This window comes from Hippopotamus amphibius, chromosome 7 (genome assembly GCF_030028045.1).
Source record: "Hippopotamus amphibius kiboko isolate mHipAmp2 chromosome 7, mHipAmp2.hap2, whole genome shotgun sequence".
Taxonomy (NCBI): domain Eukaryota; kingdom Metazoa; phylum Chordata; class Mammalia; order Artiodactyla; family Hippopotamidae; genus Hippopotamus; species Hippopotamus amphibius.
The window spans coordinates 97,462,788-97,486,533 of NC_080192.1; the positions used below are offsets into that span (position 1 = coordinate 97,462,788).

General features: G+C 39.0%; 2 protein-coding genes across 9 annotated transcripts in view; one reads left to right on the forward strand and one right to left on the reverse strand.

The window, feature by feature from the left end:
- Window positions 1-545: 545 nt before the first annotated feature.
- Window positions 546-3,161, reverse strand: LOC130857669 (heterogeneous nuclear ribonucleoprotein U-like protein 1). Its single transcript, XM_057743385.1, has 3 exons — window positions 2,680-3,161; window positions 2,248-2,619; window positions 546-1,602 (listed from the first exon to the last, which is right to left on the reverse strand). The coding sequence occupies exons 1-3, from the start codon at window positions 3,159-3,161 to the stop codon at window positions 1,584-1,586; spliced, it is 873 nt and encodes a 290-aa protein (XP_057599368.1). The 3' UTR covers window positions 546-1,583.
- USP34 (ubiquitin specific peptidase 34) overlaps window positions 3,110-23,746 on the forward strand; it is a 236,077-nt gene continuing 215,440 nt past the window's right edge. For 2 of the 8 annotated variants that reach the window (XM_057741862.1, XM_057741863.1), the window contains exon 1: window positions 3,167-3,364. In XM_057741862.1, the coding sequence (XP_057597845.1) occupies window positions 3,322-3,364 (43 nt within the window). In that variant the 5' untranslated portion in view covers window positions 3,167-3,321. Of the gene's footprint in view, window positions 3,365-23,746 lie in introns of all 8 variants that reach the window. The other 6 variants (XM_057741858.1, XM_057741859.1, XR_009054694.1 and 3 more) reach the window with 5 other exon arrangements.

Genomic DNA, 23,746 nt, shown 5'->3' on the forward strand with positions numbered 1-23,746 from the left:
AGCTTTATTCTTTTGGAATGCACACCTTTTAAGTACATTCAAAGGTCTCTGTTGAGACATATACCAAGTCAGCACAGAAGAGTGGAGATTCTAGAGTAAGGAAGCAAGCAACCTTGTTTCATTGGCTTTTTTTAAAAATTTTATTTATTTATTTATTGGCTGCATTGGGTCTTCATTGCTGCACACAGGCTTTCTCTAGTTGCTGCGAGGGGGGGCTACTCTTCCTTGTGGTGCGCAGGCTCCTCATTGTAGTGGCTTCTCTTGTTGTGGAGCACAGGCCCTAGGCACGTGGGCTTCAAAAGTTGCAGCACATGGGCTCAGTAGTTGTGGCTCACGGGCTCTAGAGCACAGGCTCAATAGTTGTGGCGCATGGGCTTAGTTGCTCCGTGGCATGTGGAATCTTCCCAGGGCAGGGCTCGAACCGTGTCCCCTGCATTGTCAGGCGGATTCTTTACCACTGTGCCCCTTAGGAAGTCCCGGCTTTTTTTTAAAAGAATCAATTTTATTTTAAATATTTATTTATATGGCTGTGCTGGCTCTTAGTTGTGGCACACGGTAAATGGTTGAAAAAAAAGAAAAAAAAATAGTATTTTGTAACACATGAAAATATGAACGTCTTATTTCAGTGTCCATTAAATTAAAAATTGTATCGAACACAGCCACACTTATTCCATTATGTATCAACTATGGCTGCTTTTGTGCTAGCAGAGTTGACTAGTTGTGATGAAACTTGGACTGCCTGTAACGCCTAAAATATTTACTATCTGGCTCATCACAGAAAGTTTGTTGAGCCCTAAAGTGATGACTGAAGAGCTATGATCACTTATGACAATAATTCTTTACATTTTTAAAGCATTTTAAACTAAGCATCATTTCACAAATTTTTTTAAAGTAAAAAAATTAGGAGGCAAGTGATTGTTAAGAAAATATTTCTTTAAAGGTCAGTGTGTGTCTTCTATACATCTTAGTACTCCACATTTATGGTAGCAGTTGTCCTAATTTTCAAGAAGTGTTATGGGTTCTTTCCTGTCTTAAAAACATAGTTGACAGATACTTACAAATACTTAATAAAAGAACATCTGTATCAGTTAGGAATGTGTTTGGCTACAAGTAATGGCTTAAGGAAAAAGGGATTTATTTTTCTTGCATAAGCAGTCTAGGGGTAGATAGCTGCTCAAGGATGCACCAGGGTCTACACCTTATTATCAGCTTTATGGTTGGCTTTTACCCTGCTTGCGGTTTCATGGTTTAAAAAAAAAAATCGCAAACTGGATGCTGTATTACTTTGAGTATCAAGACCGTGTTCTGGGCAGAAAGAAGAAAAGGTTAAGGGACATGTCTGCTAAATTTTTATTTTATATTGGAGTATAGTTGATTAACAATGTTCTGTTAGTTTCAGGTGTACAGCAGTGATTCAATTTTACCTACACATGTATCTATTTTTCAAATTCTTTTCCCATATAGGTTATTACAGAGTACTGAGCAGCGTTCCTAACATGATGTTTTAAACCAAACACGAATAGTCCTCGGGGCTTTCCTTTCCGAGACCAAGTTTCCCGAGTCTCAGGTGCCACGTGAAAAACTCAGGTTTGGCAAGTTTCCCTGTGGGAAGAGAAGAGGGAAGGGGTGAGAATGGATACTGGATGGACAATGGCTGCTACAGGATCCAAAGTCTGCAGAAACCCGGGTTTTATGGGAGAGATGGGAAGAAGAGAAGATAATGGCACAACAGCTCCAGCTCCTATGGAACAACTTAAAACAGGTTTAGCAGAAACTTTATAGCATCAACCTTAAGCGGCAGAAAGGCAAAGAATACCGGGAAGGTGGTCCTGGCGTGGAGGGATCGTGTGACCTAACATCGACAAAACCTACAAGGCTGCATAGCTGCTCGGGCTACAGATCTTAAAGACACCATGTACACTACTTTTGGACTTTCCAGTCACATCTCTGCATACATGGAGTGGATACAGAAATCAGTGAGGTAAGGAAAAATTTCCCCAAGCTAGCTAGTTGTTAGCGTGACATCAAACTTCAGCTGAGTGTCCCCTTTCCTCCACCTGTTCTTCATTCTCCGCTCCCCGTCTTAATTCCCGTATTACTTGTTCTTCCCAGGGAAGCATATTACGCTACTTCAGGTGACGACTCTTAGCCGGGCAATTCGCAGGGGGCCCTCTTGCGCAAAAAAGGAGAAGATGCCCCGCGAACACCCTTCACTCCGCCATTTCTAGTCACATCAAGGTGTCTTACTGCTCGAGGACGGATGAGCCATATGCAGTAGAAGCTGGCGAAAAACACGCCTGCAGGTTAACCCGGCCCCAGGCTGTTCCATTCTCACAAAACCCCGCGGGGAGAGGGCCGCGAGCCCACACCTGGGCTGCGGCGTCGCCCCAGCCGGCTGTCCCAACCACAGCTTCCCGCATCCCAAAGGCCTGAGCGCGGAGGGGGGGACGGGACAAATTAGTGCCAAGTCCCCCTTGGGAACCCGGAGATAAAATGGCGAAGCGCAGGGGCGGGGGACGGGGCGGCGCGAGCGACCCGGCGCTCGCCGGACCTCGGGGTCCGCGGGGTGGCCGCGGTGGGCGACGCCGCGCAACCGCGACCCGCTCTTTGCTCCGCCATCTTCACCGACTCACCCGGACTCCCCCCGCGGCCGCGCTGGCTTCGCGCTTCCCTTCCGGCCGCTGACAGAGATCCGGGCTGGGCGGGGTGGGCGAGCGCGCGGAGGGGGTGGACCGAGGGCGGGGAGGCCCGACGGAAGAGGAAAGGGAGGGCAGCGAGCCGGTCGCGGCGGGGTGTGGGGCGCGCGGCGTGTGTGCGGAGGAAGAGGTGGGAGGCGGGAGGCGAAGAGAGGGAGGGGGGGAGGCGGAGGAATGAGAGCGCGAGGCGCTTCTCGTCGGCTCCTTCGCCCAGACGGAAAGAGCCGAGCGCAGCCCGAACGTTCTATTAAAATGGCGGCGGCGTCGGCGGTGGCCGCGGCGTCTGGTCGGTGAAGTGACTCTGCTGCTTCTCTCCCCACCCGCCCCCTCCCTCCCTCTCCCCTCCCCCCGTCCTTCCCCCCCTTCCCCGCCGCCGGCGCCTCCGCGCCCCTCCGGCCTGCGCACCTCCCCTCGCCCCCCTCCTCTCCCCCGCCCGCTCCGGGGACCGCCGGCCCCCTCCCCCATTCTCCTGCTCCCCGCCCCGTCCCCGCCGCCGCCCGCCCTCGTCGCCTCCCCGCCCCGGCGGCCGGCCGGCCCCCTCCTCCGCCTCTCTCCCCTCCCCCCCGCCGGTCGGGATCAGTCAGTGCGATCCGAAGCGGGGGAGGGGGGGGGCGGCGGCCGAACGATGTGCGAGAACTGCGCAGACCTGGTGGAGGTGTTAAATGAAAGTAAGTAGCCGCGGCGGCGGCCTGTCGGGGTGCACGGTTTGGGGTCCCCGCGCCGCTCTCCGGCTTCCCGAAACTGCCGCGGCCTGCGGGGGAGGCGACGGCCGAGCCGGGCGGCGTGCGGGCCTAGCGCCCCGGGAAGGTGTGCGGTGGCGCGGCCGCCGCGGCGCCTCGGGCCCAGCCCGGCCCGGTTACCTGGGCGCCCGAGAGGGGGCTGTCGCGGAGCTCCGGCCAGGCCGGGCCTGAGAGGTCTCCGCTCTCGGAAAGTTTCCTCATTACAGGTGTCAATTAACGTAGGCACTAATGAGCCTTCGACTCCTTCGCCCTGCGGGGAAGGTGAGGGGAGGTGGGGTCCGAGGTAGAGGCTCTCCTCTGCAGTCCGAACCCTTAGACCCTCCGGCCGCCCTCTTTGATTTTCAGCGTGCTGCCGAGGCCTCTTACCTGTTAATTTTCATTAAAGTCCCTGGGAGGTGGTTGGTGGTTTTCCCCTCCCTTGGGGGTGTGTGGGTGTATTAAACCTTTCTGCCTGTCCTTAAATAGCTGAAAATGAGCTGTAATAGTGATGATTGGAACCCTTATGCCTATTTTTTTAAAAAATTACTTAATGATGTTTCTTAGTGTACCATCCTTTTAATGGTAAATTCTGTTGTATTAAGGAGAGCACTGTGCTACAGATACCATCCCGGAATAGTCATGGCTTATCTTCTGGAATGAAAGGCCTTATTCCGTATACTTTTATTGGAGCGTGCACTGCTCTTTTCTGGTTATATTCCTTTAATTTATTTTACTCTAGACCCTTGTCAGATGGTATTTTAGCTTAAAGAAAGAAGACATATTGCAAGTTAACTATTTCTGGGCCCAAAGGCCTAGTTGGACGAGGTGAATTAGATAAAAGATTAATTTACAAAAGGTTGATTGTTGAGAAAATGCTCATTTACGAACAGTTTTTGTGGGTTTTAGATTTGTGTTTTGTGTGTGGCATTTCGACAGACTTCCAAACTGTCTGTTTTCTAATAAGATTCTTTAAAACAATTGATTGTAAAATGTATTCTCTTATTTTTGAGTTTTTCTTTAATGACCAAAGGCAGTAATAAAAGTGGAAGGGTTCTAGTTTACTTTCAACTCTGTATTTACTTCCTGACAGGTGGAAGCAGGCTTTTGCAGAAATTCAAACTATACTTTCCAATATTTGTGTCATTCTAAATTTTCCTAGAATTTTAAGGTTATTTGTATTTATTTTGGGATACTTTTTTTTTTGATACTTTTATTTTTGGTGTAGGTGGTTTATGAAGTGATGATAACCTTAAGTCCTTAGTACTTATTTCAGTAAACTGTATTTTAAATATCTCAGATGTAAGTTGTGGGATTATGGTTTGGTTATTCTGAGATTGGAAAACGAATAGCTTTGCTATCTTATATATTAGGAAAAACTGCTTTTAATAGTTTCGTTGGTGTTTAAAAATTATTTTAAACAACTATGAAAATTTTAAACTTAGTATCTAAAGAAACTAAAGTTTGTTAATCCTTTTTATCTTTCAAAAAGAGACATAATGAAAGGTTCTGTTGAAGGTTATTTGGGAAACCCCTAGAACTTTATCTAGATGCACTCAAAAAGGCTGTGGATTTATGGAGGGTTAGAAATTTAGCTTTTGTTACCTTTAAATATGGTAAATTGAACCAGATTCACAAACTCTGGCCATGCAGACCCTTTGAGAAACCTGTTTAAAGGAACAGATAAGGATTTTCTGCTTGTGTAAAAGCCAGTGGTCTCAAAAAATACTTTGTCTCCTAATATTTCCTATAAAGTTCTGTGTAAAAATTTGCCTTTTAAACACTAATCTGACAATGAAGCTTCCATTAAAAATAAAAATTACGTCAGCAATTTTGTTTGAAGGTTATACCAAGCTATGACAAGTTGCTTCCTGCCACTCCTCCCACCCCCTCTTAGTTCTTTTACAGTTGTTTTCATTTTTTCTTTTTCATGAAAAGAAAAAGAAAAAATGTTATTTTCTCAAACAGAAGACCCTTCAGTTCCTTGAGAGCAGAGGGTATTACTGTATCTCATTATAGTAACATTTATCCATGATTGGGTTGGAGCATGGTGATTGGAACTTGATAAGACTTGTTGAATTAAAGTAGGTTATAAGTCTTTCCTGTAATCTCACTCACAATAATTATATATTGAATCTGTCCTTTTTTCTCCCATAGGTTGTGCAAAAAAGAGCATCAGTTCATCCTTAATTAGACATTCACAGTTAGTCTCAAAATAATGTGCTCAGATCATCTTTCCATATAACTCCCCATAACAGTTTAACCAAGAAAAGAAATAAAATTTGTATATTTTTAGGTGGTGTGCTGGATAGAACTAAAATACCAAACACTTATTTCTTGTAAAATTTATAAGCAGTGATCAAACTTAAAGAAGTCTGCCTGGACACACCAGTAAATGTACAATCTAAAAATTTTGTGTTTTAAATGAAAGGGTGGATAGTATAGCTTTATATCTGATATGCTTAGAGTTTTGATAAGGTTAAGGGCTTCTTATGAAACGTATTTTTAAAAATCTGGCAGAATGTAATGTAGTTAAAATAAAATTTGATGACAAAAGATAGTAAATAGCTTCCTTTTGTCAAGAGTTTTTGATGAAAATATTAATATTACCAGTTATACCTCTAGTCCTGCTGAGAATCTGAAGCTCTCAGCATGGAAACATGTACACGTATGCAGACACAATTTTGCCTGTAGGTTAAGGGCCCATTGAAGCATGTCCGTGGAACCAGGCTAAGGACTCGGTAATAAAGACCTCCTTATCCCTTTTTTTAGGATAGTCTTGGCAAATATCCTAAAACTTGAAATTACATTTGAAAATAGCATTTGCCTTTAATGTTCAAGTAACTGGTTTCAACAATACTAACATACTTGAGTTTTCATTTTCTTTTCAGTGCTTTGTTTTTAATAGGGAAAACATTTTAAAAGTGTGGAATGTATTGAATGAATTTTGCACCTATCAGTTTGTGGGGTTGTGTTCAGTTTAGGAAATAATTTTAAGCTTATATTCCTTTGCTTTTTCTGTTGAGTTTGCATATTTGCTGCTTTTACAGCTACTTTTGTGAGCTAGTTTACTAAATCTAAAGCATTTCTGGATATTGAGGAGAAGCTGGAGGCCTGAAGTTATGCTTTGGGCCATTGGCATAGCTAGCTCAACTAGTAAATTGAGGTCACTGTTTACCTTGGTGAGGTACATTTCTTGAGAGCAGAGTGAAGTGGCTTTAAGTGTACATCCATCTTTTAAACCATTTGTATGTTGTGGATTTTACTCTATGTGTGTGTTTAGTGAATTGCAGCTTACCAAATGGTTTAAAAGGGCAATTCATTTGTCATTCCTAACTATCCTTTGTGATAGGCAGGAGCAAATATTTGTATCTCAGGTTATTTTGTTTTGTTTGTTGTGTTCTGTTTTTTGGCCTTGCAGTGCGGCTTGAGGGATCTTATTCCCCAACCAGGAATTGAACCTGGGCCCACTGGACTGAAAGCATGGGGTCCTAACCACTGAACCACCAGGAAATTCTCTAGTATCTCAATTTTAAAGGTGAAAAAATTGAACCTCAGAAAGGCTAAGTGGTTTGCTAAAGATCACCTGTCACCTGCTTAGTGAGTAGTCATATATAAGCTAGAACTCAAGATACTCTGATATCAGTATTTGTGGAATAATCCTGCTTGCATTTTTATTTGTAAAGTATACTTTATTGAGCCATTTGTGTTGGGAACTTTATCAATTCTTTGAGGTAGGTACTTTATCACCCTCTTTAGATAAGAGAACCAAGGCTTAGAGTTTACATAACTTGTAAAGTCACATGACTATTTGGTAGAGTCAGGATTTGTACAGGACTTAATCTCAGGTTGGGCTAAAAGCCCATGCTCTTTAACCATTGTGCTATGCTGTATAAACTTTATGATGATCTATCCAAATGGAAGATATTATGAGTACATTGATTGGCAAAGTAAAAAAATTACTAAATTTTTATGTTTTCACAAATTCAGGCATAATTCTATGATAATTGTAAAAAGAATTTGAAAGTGGTGGTAGAGACACTGCTTTGGGAAGGATCCCTGGTGTTCACCTTACTTGCTACAAGTAATAAATTCTTCTTTCTCCTAAAAAATAAAAAATAAAAAAATAAAAGTAGTGGTAAATGTAGCTGAATGGGAATGTTTCTTAATGTATCTTAATGTTGTTTGTCAGCAGTGAGCTCTTTAATAAACTATACGTTTCTGGGGTTTTTAAAATATAAGTATATAGGCATGAAATAATCATTAGTAACATAACATTTTTTGGTAGACATTTAATTCTAAAATTTGAACTGATTTGGAAAATTGATTTTTACTACAATACAAAGTACCAGATTACTAAATTTTTTAATTTGGTAAATTAATCTTGCTAAGACTATCTCTTCTTAAAAGTTACTATTTGAAATACTGTTTTTCAAAGATCATTATACAATTTCAACTCATATCTTTATAAAGTAACTTGTAAACCATAAAGCACTACAGTGTGTAGTGGATTATTAATAGCAGGCTGTCTGCATTGTCAGTGATGACTATTGATATCCAACTTTATCAGTGTATTCATGAAACATGTTAATGTTTCTTACATGTTTAATGATAATATCTATATCTACTTTACAAGTATTTCTTATGTATAGATTGAATGTATTAATAAGAATTTCTATTTTTTCAGGAAGAAAGTCGAACTTTTCAGTAATGATTGTTGCCAAATGGACTCAGCTACCTTTTTCTTTTTCACTTACTCTCATTTTTCCTAATTATAAAGGTTGCAGTGACTTCCCTGATGGTCCGGTGTTTCAGACTGTGCTTCCACTGCAGGGGGCACAGGTTCCATCCCTGGTCGGGGAACTAAGATCCTGTGGGATGGCCCCCCTAAAAGCAAAACAAAACTATACAAGTTTAAGTCACTTATAAACTTATAAGAGCTGTTCACTTATTAAGTGTGTCAACCTTAGGTTATATTCATTACGTACTTTTCCCCCCTACTTTTTTGTTTGCTTTTTCATTTTGATATTTTTAATGATAGGTTTTTGAAAAATGTTTTATATCATGCAGCTTCTTCTCCACAGTTGCCTGTCTAAAACACAATATGTGATTATCATATCATTTGCTTAAACTATCATAGCTCTTCATTGCCTGAAGAATTAATTCCTAACTTCTTAGCCTGGCATATGGTGTATATCATAGCACAGTTTGACCCAAACTCATCTTTCTAGCCTCACTTCTTACTTTTTTTTATTTCTTTATTTTTTTTTTAATTTTTTGGGGGGTACACCAGGTTCAATCATCTGTTTTTATACACATATCCCTGTATTCCCTCCCTTCCTTGACTCCCCCCGCCTTGAGTGCCCCCCACCCTCCCCGCCCCACTTCTTACTTTTTTTGAGAGGCCTTCTTAAAACTTTTCCAGTCTCTCTTAAAATGACTTATACCTTTAGTTTAGCATACATACTTAAGTTATAGCCGCGTCCCCTCCCACCCGCCCCCCTTTTTTTTTTAAACAACAGCCTCCCTTGCTGGATGTTGCATTCCTTAAAGTCAGGGGTCATGTTTTGTTTCTTCTTTTCCCAGTATTAATATAGTGCCTTGTAGAGAGTAGGTGTCTAGTGAACATTTTAGTTGATGAAAAGTTTTTGTAGAAGAATATGATTGTCTAGGTAAATCAGTGTCCTTGGGCCTATTGTCAGTTGTGATTTAGCTATGAGAGTTTGTGGATGAATTATGTTGAAAGTGCAAATTGTATCACATACATTGCTTATTCATAAATCAGTAGGAATGTACTTAAAAAAATGTGTACCCTAACCAGCTATGTTCTAAATTAATAGGTAATACAAAAAGAGAAAAACTTTTCTATGTTAAGTGGTGAGATTTGAGTCTATGGGGTGAACTTTCACTAAATTACTTATATTTAAGACTTTATTTACCAGGAAAATAATTGGACTTTTAACCTTTTAACGTGATTAACACTTGTTAGTGTTATTTTTCTCTCAAATTCCATAGAAATTAAAAACAGTCTCCAGGGACTTCCCTGGTGGGGCAGTGGTTACACCAATGGAGGGAACACGGGTTCGATCCCTGGTCCAGGAAGATCCCACATGTCTTGGAGTAACTAAGCCCCTGTGCCACAAGTAGAGAGCTTATGCTCTAGAGCCCGTGAGCCACAGCTGTTGAGTCCATGTGCCGCAACTGCGGGAGCCCGCTAGCTTAGAGCCTGTGCTCCACAACAAGAGAAGCTGCTGCAATGAGAAGCCCACACACCCCAATGAAGAGTAGCCTCCACTCTCTGCAACTAGAGAAAGTCTGTGCACAGCAACGAAGACCCAATACAGCCAATAAATAAATAAACATTAAAACAAAACGGTCTCCCAGTGTAGATTATTCCGTTAATTGAGAATTAATGTAGTATACACCTGGGTTCCTCTTGCATTTTTTTCTTCCCTCCCTCCATCCATCCATTCCTCCCTTTCCTTCCTTCCTTCCTTCCTTCTGGCAGGTTTCTCTTCCTGCCCTGACTATAACGTCTTCTAGAGACCTTATCTAGCTTACATCCTGTGAAATGCCCTTCTCCCTAGCCATCACTGATTGGGTTCCAGATAGACTCCTGACCTGGTGGATTGGTGGTACTGTTGTCCATCAATCAAGATTTTTCCTGTCAGAATGTTTGAACTAAAGACCCAGGTAGCTGTGAGTAGCAGAACTAGAGTGAGTGCTTTGGCAAGCTGATGTGAAGGAGCAGAAACACTGAGCAAGTGGAGGAGGCTATTTGCAAAAGAGAATTGGGGCAAATTTGTGGAAACAGTTGACACTGAAGCTCTATAAAGAGAAGTTAATACCCTGGTGGCTTTCTAATGAAGCTAGAGCTCCTTTTTAACTGTCTCACCTGTACATACCATTTGAGTTAATGTGCAACCAAAAGAGTTGTGATTCCAGTATTGCCCCATGATGAGGTCTCCTGTATTAGAGATTAGGTGTAATCTTTAACTGTGAGTGCTTCATTATGATCTGGTTTACTTTCTTGGAACATGTTGGGCAAGTGTCATCTGTAGTGTTTGGTGGCAGGAAAAAACTTAGGAACTCAGTATTGTTGCTTACTCCTCTCTCTACCAGGGTGTTTACTTTTTCAAGAGAATGAAAGTAGCTTTGTTGGTTTTTGTTCTAAAAGGATACATGCTTTTTTAGAAAAACAAAAACAAATAGTGCCAAAAATAATAAAGAAGAAAATTAGGATAACTGAAACTCTGCTTACTGAAGAAGTTGTTCATGTTTTGGTAAACATCTCTTGTCACTGTTTTCTCTCTTTCCTCAGGTACACTGTTTTATGTAAATAAACTAATTACATATTTATATTATTTTTATTAATAAGATATAGGTATCGTTCCACATTAATGTGCACTTACATTATTTTTAATGCCTTTAGTGTATCATTTTTAATGCCTTTTAATTCCATTATTTGGTCATGCTGTAACTTAACCAGTCCTCTGTTGATGGGCATTTGGGTTGTTATATGATTTTGTAATTGCATGACTATCACCTTGAATATAGTCTCTGAAATCAGATTGCTGAGTAGCTCATACAGCATATCTGGAAGGAAATGTGGCAATGTGATAAAACTTTAAAAATTATCCTTCCAGCATTAGAGCATGAGTGTAAAGTCTTCATAATCTTAAAGTGTTTATTTTGACTCTGAAGTCTCTGGGGCTGTTTTAGCAATGTATTGGTTCTAAACCACCATAAGACAAAATTGGAAGGGACTTTTTATTCTGGGTAACTTTGCTGCCAGACTCATGAACTTTATTCTGATTATTGAGAAATGCTCAGTAACCAATGATGAATGTAGAAAGTATAAGAGCAGTAGTAAGAGCACTAGCTCAGAATAAATTGAGACTTAAGAAAATGCTTAAGACAGAGCTTTTGAAGTTGTGTTCAAAGTAAGATAAATAAGGGGACAGTGGATCCACTGCTTGCTAAGGTGGTATAATAGAGGTTGGTGGTCAGCAGAATGTTGTTTTACTCTAATACTTTGTTTCCATTTTCCCTTCTAAGAGGAATCCCCAAACCCTCAGGATAAATCATGTATTAAGAGAGAATCTAACCTCTAGAAAGGAATAATGAGAGCTTTATTAGTGGTGTTAAAGAGTTAAAAATCTTCAGAAATGGCCGATTCTTTTCAGTGAAGGAATAGAGGGCTATGGTTGTGTGTGATTATGAACCTTTAGCTTATTATGTTTCTAGAAAAGCAGAATTGGCAAGTATTATCTTAGGTTATTCCCCCCCCCCCCATTTTGGGAACTATAAGAGAAACTTGCCACTATTAATCACTTACTAAAGAGTGAAAGGATTGTAAAAAAAATTGGTGTGGCACTAGTAACCTATGTTAAACCAATCTCTTAAAAAATTTAATTTATTGACTGTGTTGGGTCTTTGCAGGTGGACTTTCTCAAGTTGTGGCGAGTTGTGGCTTCTCATTGTGATGGCTTTTCTGGTTGCAGAGCACGGACTCTAGGTGTGCAGGGCTTCAGTAGTTGTGGCACATGGACTTGATAGTTGTGGCTTGCGGACTTTAGAGCGCAGGCTCAGTAGTTGTGGCCCATGGGCTTAGTTGCTTCTCGGCATGTGGGATCTTCCTGGGCCAGGGATCGAACTTGTGTCCCTTGCATTGGCAGGCGGATTCTTAACCACTGTGCCACCAGGGAAGTCCCCAATCTCATTTTCTTTTTTTTTTTTTTGATATAGAAATATAGTAAAACCTGAAAATACCACTGTAGATATGACATTTTGATTACAACCAGGCACTTGACAGAATCTGAAGTTGTCACTGTGAAAAAGATGAGGTTTTTGTTTTGTTTTGTTTTGGTCAGCTCGGGGAACATCACTGGTGGCAAGCTGCAGGATCTTGTCCTTTATTCTTCCAGATTTACAGTAACGATCCTCAGTTTATAAACTATTCCTTGGAGTGGTATTGTCCCTATTTCAGGGGAGTGAGGGTGACTTTGGAATTTCTTTCCTTATTTCAAAATGAAAAGCTCATTTTGATCTGTTTTATAAATTGGGGTTCCACGTAAGATTTTTTTTGGTGGGGGTAGGGTGTAGCAGCTTTATAAATAAGCTTGAAAACCATTGACAATATTGATGCTAAAAAAGCCAACACAATATGAAACACTCTTCAAGTATTATAGGTAGTAGTGCAGCGCTTTTGCAGTTGGAATACTGTGTTGAATTGTATACAGTACAATGACAGTCTACTTCTGAAGCTATTTGAATACTGTGCAATTTCACATATCTTTATGGCACCTCGTAAAAATCATGAGAAATAGAATGATTTGCCTAAGGCTACACAGCTGATAAATAGCAGAGCTAGGACTAGAATTTAGTTCTTATTCCCACTCAGTGTACTTTTCTCTAAGCATGCTGTTTTGTTTTGTTTTGTTTTTAAAGAGGAACTTGACTGTGGGAGTTGGGAAGCTCATGAAAAACTGTTAAAGGAACTATAGAGAGATTAATTCTGGCTAAAGTGTATTAGGCAAGGTTTCAAGGAAAGTGGAAGATGAACTGGGCCTTTAACTGGTTGGAATATGGACTCTGCATGACATAGGCATTGCTAACCTTATCCCCTTGCTTGTTCTGTTTTCTTTCAGAGATGTTCTTTACTGCTATTGAGCCTTTATTTTTCCCTAGAACTTAATCACCTTTCCATGCTTTTAATTTTTCAGAGAGGCCTTTATTGAACATCCAGTCCAAAGTAGTTCCAGTTCTTATCCTTTGTAGCAGTTACCACAGTTTAGAATTATGTATTTATTTTTATTTACTTGTTTAATGTCTTTATTTTTTATTTTAATTTTTTTTTTTGTCACACTGCATGGCTTGCAGGATCTTGGTTCCCTGACCAGGGATTGAACCTGTGCCCTCAGCAGTGAACTTGAAGAGTTCTAACTACTGGACCACCAGAGAATTTCCTTTAATGTCTTTTTATTTTACAGGGTTACAAGTTCTATGATTGCGACTATCTTATTAACTAAGTTTCACAGTGCCTACACATGCTAGGATCAATATGTACCTGTTAAAATAACTGAAAAATCTTAAGATCACTGTAGGTGGTTAATGGAAGATGAGGGTAGGCTGGATGTGGTGGTTTTTCCTGTTTTCTCAGTTTTGGGGGACATTTCAGGTACTGTCAATTCTTTTGTGGTGTCCTGCTCAGCACCCCCATTCGTAAAAAGGTGTTTCATTGATTAAAAAACAAGCATCATTTTGTCAAGTTTCCCCCCCCCGAATGTCCCTTGATATTAACATCTATGGATTAAGACTCTTATGATTGGAAATTAATTTTTGAACCCAAGTTAGTACTCTGTTGCAAGGACCTGAAAGAGCACCTCATTTGGAAGAAAGAAAAAGGAGTTTTTTTTAAGCCATAACTGAGCAGTCCAGGTCTGTGCTAAGTTCTGGTGTGGTCTACTCTTTTTTTTTTGTTTGTTTGTTTGATTTTGTTTTTTAATTGAAGTATAGTTGATTTACAGTGTTGTGTTAATTTCTGCTGTATAGCAAAATGATTCAGTTATACATGTATATACATTCTTTTTTATATTTTCCCATTATGGTTTATCACAGTTATATTGAATAGTTCCCTGTGCCATACAATAGGACCTTGCTGTTTATCCATTTTATGTATAATAGTCTGCATCCCAAACTCCCACTCCATCCCTCCCCCATCCCTCTTCCCCTTGGCAACCGCAGGTCTGTTCTCTATGTCTGTGAGTCTGTTTCTGTTCTGTAGGTAGATTCATTTGTGTCATATTTTAGATTCCACATATAAGTGATATCATATGGTATTTGTCTTTCTTCTTTTGACTTACTATGATAATCTCTAGGACCATCTGTGTTGCTGCAAGTGGCATTATTTCATTCTTTTTTATGGCTGAGTAGTATTCCATTGTGTATAATATACCACATCTTCTTTATCCAGTGTAAATGGACATTTACACTGTCCCATGTCTTGGCTATTATGAATAGTGCTGCTGTGAACACAGGGGTGCATGTATCTTTTTGAATTAGTTTTGTCTGAATATATGCCCAGAAATGGGATTGCTGGATCATATGGTAGTTCTGTTTTTAGTTTTTTGAGGAACCTCCATACTGTTTTCCATAGTGGCTGAACCAACTTACATTCCCACCAATGGTGTAGGAGGGTTCCCTTTTTTCCTGGTGTGGTCTACTCTTAATATGCAGATTCATAACATTATCAAGATTTCATTTCTCTGTGGCTTGCTCTGTTATGCTTTCTTGGTTTTGACCTTAGTTTGGCCCTTCTTATAGTAGCAGAAATGGCTACTGCACACCATCTTTGTACCACACTGTTTGGAAGTCACATATTTATACTACACAGAGCAAAAAAGAGAGTATCTCTTTTGAAACCTACTGCAGAAGAACAAGGAAGCTGCTTTTTCCGAAACCTTGCTAGCAGATGGTGCTTCATAGGTCATTGGCCCATATTTTTATCTTTGACCTTATTCCTAAAGTAGAGTTCAAAGAGGATGGATTTTGGTTGGCTTAAAATGATGACCTATTCCTGAAGCTGATCCCACCAAACCTCATAGCTAGAAAAAAGTAGGTGTTTCCCCAAAAGAAATCTGGCATGTTGTGATTATGAAGAAGGTGAAATTGTTTTTGGACAGCAAGCACACATATCTAGTACACTGTACTGTACTGAAAACCTTTGTTGTTTTTTTTTTTTGGCAGTTTTATAATTTTATTTGACAATGATTCTCATCCACATCAACTATAAATTTTAGAAAGTGGTGACAGGTACCTAGGTAATCAATGTATAGAGTTTGTTGATTGAATCTTCATTCTCCTGTTTTCTGGATAACCACACATGGATACAGTATGGGACATTCCTTATTCCTTTGTCTCATACTACTTTGTAGAGCCTGCTGTCAATGTGCACATCTGGAGATCCTATCTCCTTAACGGCAGATTTCTGGATCTCTTTCAGTGCTTGAGGGGCACACTTCTTGAAGCTCACTCTATGGATGCACTTGTGAATGTTGATGGTATATTCTCTGGTCACTAACCAGAATGGTTGAATGTCCTTTTCTTTACCCTTCTTTGCAGGAGTTGTTCTGCTGGGTCTAGGTTGGAAAATTGAAGACCGTTTCTTAACATTGTATTTACTGACTTGATTGTTTTTTGTGTGTCTTACCTTAACTCTTTATATTTAAATATGTTTAAATACTTTTTTCAATATATAACAAATATATTGAATATTTAACATATGTAAAGCATTTGCTATATACTGTGGTAGATACAGAGATACATTTAGATATCTGTCTACCCTTAAGAAAGATTAAGGTACAATACAGATGAGGCAGTAGGATGATAGTTGAGTGGTCTCTGTAATCTGACAGACCTGAGTTCAGGTCCTCTTCATGTCATTTATTAGATCTCTGGCTTTGGTTAAGTTCCTTAACCTCTTAGTGCCTTCTTACTTACTTGCAAATGAGGATAATAACGCCTTAAATAAATTACAGGGGTTTTTGTGAGGATTAAGTAAGATAAATGCATATCAACAATTAACACAGTGCCAGAGTAAGAAATATACAAAAAACCATGGTATGAGAGGAAAAATGGTAAATTCCATTAAAGTTTGTATAGCTGAAGTGCAGTGGGAGGAATTTAGTTTTCTAAGATTTGGAGAAGGCTTTTCATGGAATTGATAGAAGTGAAGTTGATCTTTGAGTAATTTTTTTTTAATGATTGGAATTGGAGAAATGGTTATTTCAATAAAAGTTTTGTTGAAACTTTGGTATATATTATTCCAGCTAATTTTCTGTATTTATAAAAAATTGATTTCATATGTGCTGTTTGCTTTTTATGAGCATTTTCTCATATCCTTATGTGTATCTGAGAACAGAATATAATGATAGCCTACTTTTATTTTAGTCTTTTGAATGTAACACATATTTAACTGTTTTTCTTGTGAAGAAAAAAAATTAAAACATCTTTGAGCATAGAAATCTGGGTCATGTCCAGAGTCAGTAGGTAAAAACTTTTAAGGCTCCTGTTGCTAAATTGCCTTCTAGAAGGGTTGTACTAATTTATACCCCAACAGTAGTATTTGAGAGTACTTGTGTATTTGCATTAGATACGTAAAAAAATCTATACAGTAAGGGAAAAACGGATGTAGTCACTATCCTAAACTACTTGGTTCCTGCAAGAGTTTAGATGTTGAGGATTGTTGCATTATTTGTATTGACCTTTGGCTCCTGAGTTTTAATAGCGAGTCGTCTATTGTTATTTAGAAAGGCTTTTCCCGCTCTGATATCAGATTCAGTTAAGTTTTTTTCAAGTTTTTGTGAATTGTTTAATTTTTAATCCATCTGGAATTTATTTTTGTATAAGTTATGAAGTAGATCTAATATTAGTTTCTCCAAACTGTTACTTATTGATCTTAGCATCCATCTATTTTTTCACTGTTTTGATATGCCACCTCTGTCTTACATGGAGTTTTTGAGTGTATTCCTGGAGGTCTATTTTTAAGCTTTTTATAGTTTGTTTGGTTTTAATTTAGTTGCTTCATGATGTATTTTAGTACCTGAAAACATTAAACCACATTGCTAGTTGAAGTTATTTATTCCTTGAGATAAAATTTCAGAGCTCTTTCAGTTGTATTGCCCCCACCCTGTTCTGTTGGAATTTTTATTGAAATTGCATAACGTTTATAAATCAGAGCATGAGTTGACATCTTACATTATTGATTCTGCTACTTCAAGAAGCCTAATGTGCTTTCCCATTTATATCATCTTCTTTGTTTCTTTGTGAAATTTTGTGGGGTTTTTCCTTTATGTAGATGCTGCACATTTTCTTTACAGTTATTCCTAGGTATTTTTATTTCTTGTTCTTATTATAAATAGAATTTTCACACACCTTCATTATTAATTTTTTTACTTTGTTTTTGATAACGTTTTTATTGAGATAAATACCTTACATGTTATCCATTAAAACTGTACAACTCAATGACTTGGTGTACCCCCCCAAAAATAATAAATAAATAAATAAAATTAAAAAAAAAACTGTACAACTCAATGGCTTTCAGTGTATTTGCAGAATTATGCAATCATCACCACAATCAATTTTAGAGTACTTTCATCACCTCAGAAAGAAAGTCTACATATTTTAACTATCACTCTAAGTCCCCCATCCTCCCAGCCCTAACCAACAGTCTACTTTCTTTATGTATTTGCCTATTTTGAATCTTTCATATAAATGGAATTATGGTTTGTCTTGTGACTGACTTCTTTCACATAGCACATTTTCAAGATTCATCCATGTTGGAGCATGTATCAGATCTTCATTCCTTTCTGTGACTGAATAATATGCCATTGTGTGAACATACCACTCTTTTTTTTTTTTTTTTTTTTTGGCTGCACCCTGCGGCATGCAGGATCTTCCCCAACCAGGGATGCAGCCTGTGCTCCCTGCAGTGGAAGCATGGAGTCTTAACCACTGGACCACTGAGGAAGTCCCCACATTTTGTTAATCCATTCGTCAGTTGATGGACTTTTGTGTTGTTTCTACCTTTTGGCTCTTATGAATAATGCTGCTGTGAACATTTGTGTAAAAAGTTTTCCATGGACTTAGTTTTTATTTCCCACAGGTACCTGGGAGTGGAATTACTTGGTGAAATGGTAACTTAGTTCTACTTTTTGAAAAACTGCCAACTGTTTTCCAAAATGCTGCAACATTTTATATTCCCTTCAGCACTGTATGAGGATTCCAGTTTCTCAACATCCTCACAAACTGTTATTTGGACTGTTTTATTCCAGCCATCTTAGTGAGCTTAAAGTGATATCTCATTGTGGTTGTTTCTTTTTCTTTTAAATGTGGAATCTTTAGGTGAGGCATGCAGGATCTTTTTTTTAGTTGCAGCATGCGAACTCTTAGATCCTACATGCCTCAAGTAGTTCCCTGACCAGGGATTGAACCCCGGCCTCCTGCATTGGGAGCTCAGAGTTTTAGCCACTGGGCCACCAGGGAAGTCCCTCTCATTGTGGCTTTGATTTGTTTTTCCCTAATGAATAATTATGAAGAATATCTTTTCATATGCTTATTTGTAATTTTTATATCTCCTTTGGAGGAATCTCCATTCAGATCCTTTGCTCACTTTTTAATTGGGTTATTTATGTTTTATTGTTGGGTTGTAAGAGTTCGTTAATATATTCTAGACACAAGTCCCTTATCAGATATATGATTCGCAAGTTTTTTCTCCCATACTGTAGGTAGTCTTTTCACTTTATCGACAAAGTTCACTTTATTGAACTTTAATGTTGAAGTTGTTTATTTCTTCTGTTGCTTGTGCTCTTGGTATCATGTTTACTGCCAGAATCCATTGCCAAATCCAAAGGCACGAAGACTTACCCCTGTGTTTTCTTCTAAGTTTTATAATTTGGTTCTTATATTTAGGTCTTTGATCCACTTTGAGTCAGTTTTTTGTACATGGTATGAAGTAAGGGTCCAACTTCATTCTTTTGCATGAGGCTGTCCAGTTGTTCCAGCACCATTTGTAGAAAAAGACATTTTCCATTGATGGTCTTGGTAGCTTTGTTGAAAATCAGTTGACCATGGATACATGGGTTTGTTTTTGGACTTTGGTTTCTTTTCCATTGATTTATATGTCTACCCTTCTGCCATTACTACACTGCCTTGATTACTGTAGCTTTGTCGTAATATTTGAAATTGGAAAGTGTGAATCTTCTTTGTTCTTTTTCAAAATTGTTTGGCTGTTTTGGGTTCCTTGAGTTTCCATATGAATTTTAGGATTAGCTTTTCAGCTTCTACCAAGAAGCCAGCTGGGGTGCTGATAGGGTGTGGTAAATCTATAGATAAAGCTGAGGAGTATTACTATTTTAACAATAGTATTTTGGTCCATGAACATGGGGTGTCTTTCTATTATTTAGATTTTCTTTAACTTTTTTTGACAATGTTTTGTAGTTTTCAGAGTATAAGTTTTTCAGAGTATAAGTTTTGCATCTCTTATTAAATGTATTCCCAAGAATTTTATTCTTTTTTATGCTATTATAAATGGAATTGTTTTCTAAGCTTCATTTTTGCACTGCTTGTTGCTAGTGTGTAGAAATACAGTTGATTTCGTATATTGGTCTTATATCTTGCAATCTTCTTAAACCTGTTTATTAGTTTTTTTTTGTGATTCCTTAGGATTTTCTTAGGATTTATACAAGATTATGTCATCTTTGAATAGAAACAGTTTTACTTCCTCCTTTTCAATTGGGATATCTTTTGTTTCATATAACCCTTTATTATTAAATCTATATCTTCATTTGGCTCCATCATTGGTTCTCAAAATTTGATGTGTGGACCCTGGGGGTCCCAGGGAGCCTTTCAAGGGGTCTGAGAGGTAAGTCCTATTTGCCTTTTGGTTGATATTTTCACTGGTAGTGCACAGCCATGATGGATAAAACTCGTGGACACATTGCAGGAAATAAGACAGTGACACTAAGTAGTTAATGTAATCTTTGATGCCAAGCACTTGCTGTTTAAAAGAAAATTCACTTGATGCCTTTGGTGAAGCAGTGGAAATTAAATTATATCTCAGAAGCTTATATGCATGTATTTAATATTCTATAATGAAATGAGAAATGCACATAAAGCATTTCTTCTGCATACTGCAGTAAGATGGTTGTCTTAAGGAAGTGCACTCATGTGATTTAGTTGTAAGCTGAGCTAGCTACTTTTTTCATGAAACACCATTTTTGTTTGGAAGAATGATTGAGTCAGAGGTTATCCAGATTTGGGTATATGGCGTGCATTTTCTGGAATGAATGAGGCAAGCATGTCACTTCAGAGAAGGCTGACAGTGTTAGTTGCCAGTGATAAAATTGAGCTTTCAAGAAAAAATTAAGATTTGGAAAACTTGTACCTGTCACTGTGAGTTTGACAGCTGCCCCAAACTTATAGATTTTTAATGCGATTGATGGAATTATTAATGTAATTTTTTGATATTGTGTAATGAAATATGTCAACATTGGAAAGATCTGCATAACTTAGTGAACCAATATTTTCTGTATCATCAGTGCATGATGTTACAGAATCATTTATGGGCAAAAAGTCTACTCAGAGAGCAAGATAGATCAATGGATTTTAATGTAACAGTACTGCTAGGTTTTAGATTTCACACTGCAACTGTAAAAAATTAACACTCATTGAGTTTTGGTGTAATATCGAAGAAGAATATCCAAAATTATCTAACAAGGCTGTTAAAATAGTCCTCCTTTTTCCATGTTCAGATCTTTTAAGGGTGGGTTTTCTTTATTTGCTTTACCAAAACTATATGGCAACACATAGAATGCAGAAGCAGTTAATGACAATCCAGCTGTTTTCTGTTAAGCCAGACCCTAAAGATATTTAAAAAAATTTAAAACAATACTACTGAAGTCACTGATTTTTTAAAAATAGAAAATAGGTAATGAATTTATTGTTTATAAACTAGTGAGTAAATATTCCTAAATTTTAATTCAAAACACAGTAAATATTGATAAATATAAATCACCTAAGCAGTGCTTTTAAGTTTTCAGTTTTTAAGCATGTAAAGGAGCCCTGAAAACAAAAGGTTTGGAAACTGCTGGGCTGCATAATCTTAAAATTTTTCCTTCTTTATTCATGGTTTTGTTACTCTTAACCCCTTTGGTATGGCGAGTACTCAAGGTTTAGTTCTTTGCTGTGTATATTATGAAGAGGTTGAAGTAAGGATTCAGTCTACTCCCATGACTTCATTATCTTTCAGAGTATATATATATATTTAAAAGTAAATTTATATATTTGTTTGTTTATTGGCTGCTTTGGGTCTTCATTACTGCACTCGGGCTTTTTCCAGTTGCGGCGAGTGGGGGCTACTCTTCGTTGCCGGTGTGCAGGCTTCATGTGGTGGCACGGGCTCTGGGCACCTGGGCTTCAGTGGTTGTGACATGAGGGCTCAGTAGTTGTGGCTCATGGACTGTAGAGCTTAGGCACAGTATTTGTGGCACACTGGCCAAGTTGCTCCACAGCATGTGGGATCTTTCTGGACCAGGCTCGAACCCATGTGCCCTGCATTGACAGGCTGATTCTTAACCACTGTGCCACCAGGGAAGTCCTTTCAGAGTATATTTCTAACCCTGACTGATTTTCCAAGTGTCAGACCAATATCCTTAACTTAGTGATAGACATTTTTTTTTTCAAATTTTTAATTTTTTGGCTGCATTGAGTCTCTGCTACTGCGCACGGGCTTCCTCTAGTTGTGGCGAGCAGGGGCCACTCTTCATTGCGGTGCACGGGCCTCTCATTGCAGTGGCCTCTGCTGTTGTGGAGCATGGGCTCTAGGCCTGTGGGTTTCAGTAGTTGTGGCTCATGGGCTTAGTTGCTCCATGGCATGTGGGATCTTCCTGGAGCAGGGATCGAACCCGTGTCCCCTGCATTGGCAGGCGGATTCCCAACCACTGCGCCACCGGGGAAGTCCCAGTGTTAGGCATTTTAATTTAAGTATCCTTCTTTGTCCTCAACTTCACAAAATTGAAACTGAGTCCTTTATCTTGTACTCATTTTTATTTTCTTGCTTGCTTCTTTACATAAGTCTTGCTTAACTATGAATTTCTTACACAGGAATTTATGTTAGTATTTGTTCTACCTTCCAGACTTTAGAATAATGCCTCTAGAACTTTAATGTATACATAAATCACCTGGGATTTTCTTAAAAGGCAGATTAATTCAAGCAGTCTGGAATTTTGTCTGAGATTCTTCTTTCTAACAAAGCTTTCAGATGATGCTGATGTTGTTGGTCTTTAGAACACACCTAAAATAGCAAGGCCTTAGAATACATTAATTCCGTTTATTCTGCTCCTGTCTTTTATACTGTTGTTGTAGTGTATTTTAATTACTTATATTTTTAAAGTACTATAGGACATTATTGTTAATATTCATTTAGACTTACCCACATTTATTGTTTCTGTTGCTCTTCATTCTGTTTTGCATCTCTGGGCTTTCATCTGGGATCATTATTCTTTTAGCATTTCCTTTAGTGTGGTTTTGTTGTGGATGATCTTTCCCATATTTGCTTGTCTTTTAAAATGAAGATAAAATGTATTTTCAGACAAGCAAACACTGAAATAGGGCATTGAATTACAGATTTGTGGGTGCTGTTGCTTCTTTCAATAGGTCATTCCTTTAAAATTTTCTTTGGCTTAAATAGTTAATACTGAGAAATCAGCCATCAATTTTACTATTGCTGTGTTGGGTCTTTGTTGCTGCAGGCGGGGTTTCTCAAGTTGCAGCGAGCAGGGGCTACTCTTTGTTGTGATGTGTGGGCTTCTCATTGCGGGGGCTTCTCGTGTTGCAGAGCACAGGCGCTAGGTGCATGGGCTTCAGTAGTTGCAGCACATGGGCTCAGTAGTTGTGGCACACAGGCTCAGTAGTTGTGGCACATGAGCTTAGTTGCTCTGTGGCATGTGGGATCTTCCCGGACCAGGGCTTGAACTTGTGCCCCCGGCATTGGCAGGCAGATTCTTAACCACTACACCACCAGGGGAGTCCCTTTACTGTTTTTCTCCCCGCTCTGTTTTGATTATGTGGTTTATGGTTTTTTGGTATGCTTGATTTTTTTTTTTTTTTTTTTACTGTGTTATAGAAAAACTTGAAACAGTCATGTGTAGAAATAGGAAGGTTCATAGCAATGATGTTTATGAACCTGTCACCCAATCAATAATTACTAACTCATGGACAACTTTGTTCATTTGTATCCTACCCATTCCCTTCCCCCAACCCACTGGATGATTTTCAAGCCAATCCAGTTATTATGTTATGTGTAGACATTTCAGTATTGTTCTGTAAAAGGCGAATACTTTAAAAATATGTAACTGCAATATCATAACAGCTAAAAAATTAAGAGTAATTTAAAAAAATTGACTTATTTTTGGCTGTGTTGGGTCTGTTGCTGTGTGCAGGCTTTCTGTAGTTTCAGCGAGTGGGGACTGCTCTTTGTTGTAGTGGCTTCTCGTTGCGAAGCATGGGCCCTAGGTGCGCAGGCTTCAGTAGTTGTGGCTCATTGGCTCAGTGGTTGTGGAACACGGGCTCTAGAGCACAGGCTCGGTAGCTATGGCTCATGGGCTTAGCTGTTCTGCGGCCGTGTGGGATCTTCCTGGACCAGGGATTGAACTCATCTACCCTGCATTGGCAGGCAGATTCTTAACCACTGTGCCACCGGGGAAGTCCCAAAGAGTAATTTAATACAAAACATCTAGTGGTCAGATTTCCCTCATAGTCTAAGTTTTAAAAAGT